This window comes from Nicotiana sylvestris, chromosome 4 (assembly GCF_000393655.2).
Source record: "Nicotiana sylvestris chromosome 4, ASM39365v2, whole genome shotgun sequence".
NCBI classification, from domain to species: domain Eukaryota; kingdom Viridiplantae; phylum Streptophyta; class Magnoliopsida; order Solanales; family Solanaceae; genus Nicotiana; species Nicotiana sylvestris.
In genome coordinates this window covers 99,563,969-99,569,738 of record NC_091060.1, presented here as the reverse complement: position 1 = coordinate 99,569,738, position 5,770 = coordinate 99,563,969, and the positions used below count along the sequence as shown (strand labels likewise).

At 43.9% G+C, this 5,770-nt stretch overlaps 1 protein-coding gene across 1 annotated transcript; it reads right to left on the bottom strand.

The window, feature by feature from the left end:
* Nucleotides 1-1,204: 1,204 nt before the first annotated feature.
* Nucleotides 1,205-1,717, bottom strand: LOC138889894 (uncharacterized). Its single transcript, XM_070173237.1, has one exon. It carries the CDS (start codon nucleotides 1,715-1,717, stop codon nucleotides 1,205-1,207), a length of 513 nt encoding a protein of 170 aa, XP_070029338.1.
* Nucleotides 1,718-5,770: the final 4,053 nt, after the last annotated feature.

The following is a 5,770-nucleotide window of genomic DNA, read 5'->3' as shown; positions in this document are numbered from 1 at the left end:
CAACATAATATGAAATGATGTCAACCGTGGCCCCATAAGCAATACATTACTAGAAAAGAAACACTATTAACATCAACTAGCTTGATGATACACGATTCATAGAAGGTAAGCTTTCAACATCTTCATAGGACACAAATACTTAATTACATAGCTATCCGAACAAGTGAAGGTACTTCTTCTTCATTTCTTCCTCGTCCTCCCAAGTGGCCTCTTCAACCTTCTGGTTTTACCATAACGCTTCCACGGAGGAATTTTTTTTATTTCTTAACTTTCGGACTTGACTATCACGAATGGCAACTGAAATTTCTTCATACGACAATTCTTCATTAACCTCAATAGTCTCAACCGGCACAATAGTGGACGGATCTCCAACTACCTTCTTCAACATGGACACATGGAACACCGAGTGTACTAATGACATCTCAAGTGGTAGCTCAATCTTGTACGCCACCTGACCAATCCTTTGAATGATTCTGTACGGCCCGACATACCTCGGACTTAACTTTCCTTTCTTTCCAAAATGCATGATACCCTTCATGGGGGAAACCTTCAAGAATACCCAATCATCTTCCTTGAATTCCAAATCTCTTCGATGAACATCTGAATAGGACTTTTGACGGCTCTGAGCAGTTTTTAACTGCTCCTTAATAATCTTAACCTTCTCCATAGCTTGATGCACAAGGTCTGGCCCTATCAATTCAGCTTTCCCAACCTCGAACAACCCAATGGGAGATGCACATCACCTGCCATACAATGCCTCAAATGGTGCCATCTAAATGCTAGCATGGCAGCTATTATTATAAGCAAACTCTATGAGTGGCAAATAATCATCCCAGCTACCTTCGAAATCAAGAACACAATCACGCAACATATCCTCAAGCGACTGAATAGTCCGCTCGGCTTGCCCGTCGGTTTGTGAATGAAAAATTGTATTAATATTTACCTGCGTACCCAAACCTTGCTGAAACTTCTTCCAAAAGTTGGTTGTGAACTGAGCCTCTCGATCTGAAATGATTGAGACTAGAGTGCCATGCAACCTGACTATTTCTTTGATATACAACTGAGCATACTGTTATGATGTGTCGATAGATTTGACAGGCAAGAAGTGCGCTAATTTTGTGAGTCGATCCACGATTACCCAAATTGAGTCGAACTTGCACAGAGTGCACGGTAACCCTACCACAAAATCCATATTGATCATTTCCTATTTCCATATTAGAATTTTTATGCTTTGAGCCAATATATGGGGCCTTTGATGTTCGGCCTTCACTTGCTGACAGTTCGAACATTTTGCCAGAAAGTCCGCCATATCCCTTTTCATGTTATTCCACCAATAAACTTCCTTGAGATCATGATACATTTTTGTAGAACCTGGGTGTACGGAATACTTGGAAATGTGAGTTTCCGCTATGATCTTTTCCCGAAGACCGTCAATATCTAGAACACATAGGCGGCCCTCGTACCGTAGGGTACCATCATCCATGCCAAATGAAAAAGTTATGGTCTTGTGTTCATGAATCCCCTCCTTCAGTTGCGCTAACAATGCATCGTTGTATTGCTTTTCTTTGACCTCCGCTACAAGCGATGATTCATCCCTATTCTGCACAATTACTCCCCCTACACTAGAGTCCGCAAGACGAACTCCCAGACTAGCCAACTGGTGAACCTCCCTCGCCAACGGCCTTTGATATGCCTCCAAGTGAGCCAAACTTCCCATATATTTCCAGCTAAGAGCATCGGCCACAACATTAGACTTTCCGGGTGATAGAGAATATCGATATCATAGTCCTTGAGTAACTCGAGCCATCGCTGTCTCAGATTTAACTCCTTTAATTTGAAAATATATTGAAGGCTCTTGTGGTCCGTATATACATCCACGTGGACCCCATACAAATAATGTCGCCAAATCTTTAGGGCAAACACCATTGCCGCAAGCTCTCTAAGTTATGGGTTGGATAGTTCTTTTCATGATTCTTGAGTTGCCTAGAAGCGTAGGCTATAACCTTGTCGTGTTGCATTAACACACACATAAGCCCAATCCTTGAAGCATTGCAATACACCACAAATCCCTTTGTGCCCTATAATAGGGTCAATACCAGTGTTGTAGTCAATCTTGATTTCAATTCCTGGAAGCTCCTTTCACAAGCATCGAATCACTGGAACTTAACTGCTTTCTGCGTCAATTTAGTCAATGGAGAGGTAAGAATAGAAAATCCCTCCACAAATATTCTGTAGTACTCGGGCAAACCCAAGAAATTGCGAATCTCTGTTGGAGTGGTAGGTCTAGGCCAATTATTTACTATTGTAGTCTTTTGAGGATCAACCATAATTCCTTCTCCGGTGACGACATGACCCAAGAACGTGACAGATTCAAGCCAAATTTCACATTTTGAAAACTTTGCATACAACTGGTGTTGTTGAAGAGTCTGCAGAACTGCCCTCAGATGGTCAGCATGGTCCTCCCGACTTCGGGAATGCACAAGAATATCATCAATGAACACTATCACAAAGGAGTCTAGAAAAGGCTTGAAGACTCAATTCATAAGATCCATGAAAGCTGTCGGGGCATTGGTTAGCCCGAATGACATCACCAGAAATTCAAAGTGCCCATACCGAGTCCTAAAAGCTATTTTTGGAATATCCTGCTCCCTTATCTTCAATTGATGATACCCGGACCGCAAGTAAATTTTTTAGAAGCACTTAGCACCTTGCAATTGATCAAACAAATCATCTATCCTTGGTAGAGGGTATTTATTCTTGATTGTGAATTTATTGAGTTGTCGATAGTCAATACACATCCACAACAACCCATCTTTCTTTCTTACAAACAAGACCGGTGCACCCCACGACGACACACTCGGCCGGATGAAACCCTTCTCTAACAAATCCCTCAACTGTTCCTTCAATTCCTTCAATTCTGTCGGTGCCATCCTATAAGATAGAATTGATATAGGCTGTGTGTCTGGTATCACATCAATCCCAAAATCAATCTCCCTATTTGGTGGGATCCTAGGGAGCTCATCTGGAAAGACATCCGGAAATTCATTTACAACTGGCATGGACTCAAGGATAGGCGCCTCGACATCGGTGTCTATAACCCGAACTAAATGATAGATACACCCCTTCTTGATCATCTTTGTGGACTTGAGGTAAAAAATAAACTGACTTTTTGGAACTACATTATCTCCCTTCCATTCAACAACAGGCTCATTAGGAAATTCAAGCCTCATAGTTCTAGTCCGACAATAAAGTTTGGCAAAACATGAATAAAGCCAATCAATTCCCATTAATATATCAAAATTGACCATCCCTAATTCAATAAGATCGACCATGGTATCCCTACTACGTACCGTAACAACACAACCTCTATAAACTCGTGAAACCATAATATACTCACCAACCGGAGTAGACACCGAGAATGGCTCATGAAGCTGTTCCGGTTCTATCCCAAATTCCATGGCAACATAAGGGGTAACATAGGACAAGGTGGAACCAGGGTCAATAAGTGCATACACATCATGAGATTGGAGAAGCCTCTACAGTCTGGTGACCACTCATAGCATAGAACCGGATGGGTCCTCCCGAACTCTGCGCACCATCCCTAGATGCACCATGCCCCGTGGGTGCTGGAGTAACTCGAGCTGGAGAGGGTGTTGAAGATGTAGCAGCTGCTGGGTTGGATGGTTGTGCTGTGCCCCTACCCGCCTCCTTGCGGGATACACGACAATGACTCTGAATAAGGCCTATCATTCCACATCCATAGCATATGGGTAACTCCATGTAGCAAATCCCTGAGTGCATCTTCCCGCACCTATGGCATGGGGACCTCTGCTGCTGTTGGGATATCCCTCGTGACCTACCCTACTGGTAGGGTCCCCTGCTACCCTGACTGGGCCTAAAACGACTCCATTGTTGCTGCCGGCTGGGCCCTGATGGCGGTACGCTAGTTGAAGACTGTGCAACAGACTGGGGCGACCCTGATGATCCTCCCCTGAAAGCTGATCTTCCCCTACCAAATGACTCTCCAAAGTTGCCCGTAGATCGGGCCTTGCTGTTACCCTCTCTCTCCATCCTATTTTTCAATTTACGACTCTCTGTGGCCTGAGAAAATGCCACCATCTTCCCATAATTCATGTCAAAATTCAAGGCAGTTGTAGAAGCCTCATTAATAGTCAAAGAATTAAGACCCTGAACAAACCGGCGCACCCTGGCCTCCATTGTGGGCAACATGTGAATAGCATACTTGGACAGGCGTGCAAACTCCATGTGGTACTCCCACGCACTCCTACTACCTTGCTTTAGATTCTCAAACTCTACTGCACGGGCTTCCCTTGTTTCAGCAGGCAGGAACTGATCTACAAAGGCATCGGCAAACTCGCTCCACCTCGCTGGAGGGCTCCCCTCCTCACGGGAATCTTCCTACAACTCAAACCACGAATAGGCCACCCCTTTCAGATGGTAGGCAACCAACTCTACTCCCTCTGTCTCAGTTGCACACATAACCCTGAGGGTCTTGTACATCCCATCAATAAAATCTTGGGGGTCCTCCTCGGGATTTGCACCCGTAAACACTATAGGGTCTAGCTGAAGAAATTTGTTCAACCTAGAACTGGTGGAATCACCTTGCTGGCTAGATGAACTGGGTGCCACATTTGACCTCTGGGCTTAAGAGGCCACTAGCTGAGTCAACATCTGGATAGCTCCCCTTAGATCCCCATCAGAAATACCGAAATCGGAAGCTGGGGCTGGAAGCAGAATAGAAATATTAGGGGAAGGGATAGTAGCACCCTCAGTAGATGTAGGAACTGGTGTAGTGGAACCAGGTAGTGTAGTAGTCGAGGGGATGTCCTCACCCCTCGGGTTCTCACCCATATCATCAATTACGGAATCGATCGCCGCTCTTGGGGCAACATAACTCCTTGGACAGTTCTTGCTTTCTTCTTAGGTGTCATGTACTGAAAGTTGAAGGAATGCACTAGTTAGAGGAGGAATAGTTTCATAACAAGTTTTGCCACATGATCCAGAATATCAAAAAAGGGTGTTATTCCTATGTGCCCAAGTAGCCTCCAACTTATAGATGTGGTCGACTACACACCGATAAGAAGGACTCTACTAGACACGGCTCCAAGACATCCTAGGACACTTTAAAATCTTAGGCTCTGATACTAAGTTTGTCACGCCCCATCCTCGGGAGGCACGACCGACGCTCAATCGAGTGAACCCGACTAAGCAAGCCTTTTAGACACTTTCTACCCAACTCACTATGATCAAGAAACCATGATTTCATTTAATTAGACAGTAGGAAAGATCGTACATGTAACATTACTAGTTCATTTTATATTACAACCCTTAAACCATAGTTAAGTTTCTAAAATTTCATATAGTTACAGTTTAAAAGAACAAGAGTTTAGAATTACAACATAGTCCAGTGACCCATCCAATACCCGTACATAACCCACAGACGTCTACGAAGCCTCTAAGATACAAAAGATAGTTATGATAATGCCGGCAATAAGGCCCTGACTATACCTTAAAAAGTGGTAATTTATAACAAAAGATACACTGCATAACCCCTGGAAGAAAAGGGGGCTCACCAAGGCTACGGAGAGGAGGATGCACCGCTATCTACGATTGGCATTGTCTATTATGGAACCGCCTACATCCATTTAAAGATGTAGCTCCCCTGGCAAAAGGGACGTTAGTACCGTGGAATAGTACTAGTATGTATAACTAAACACCATCTCATTAGAAAAAACAACCATACAAGAAT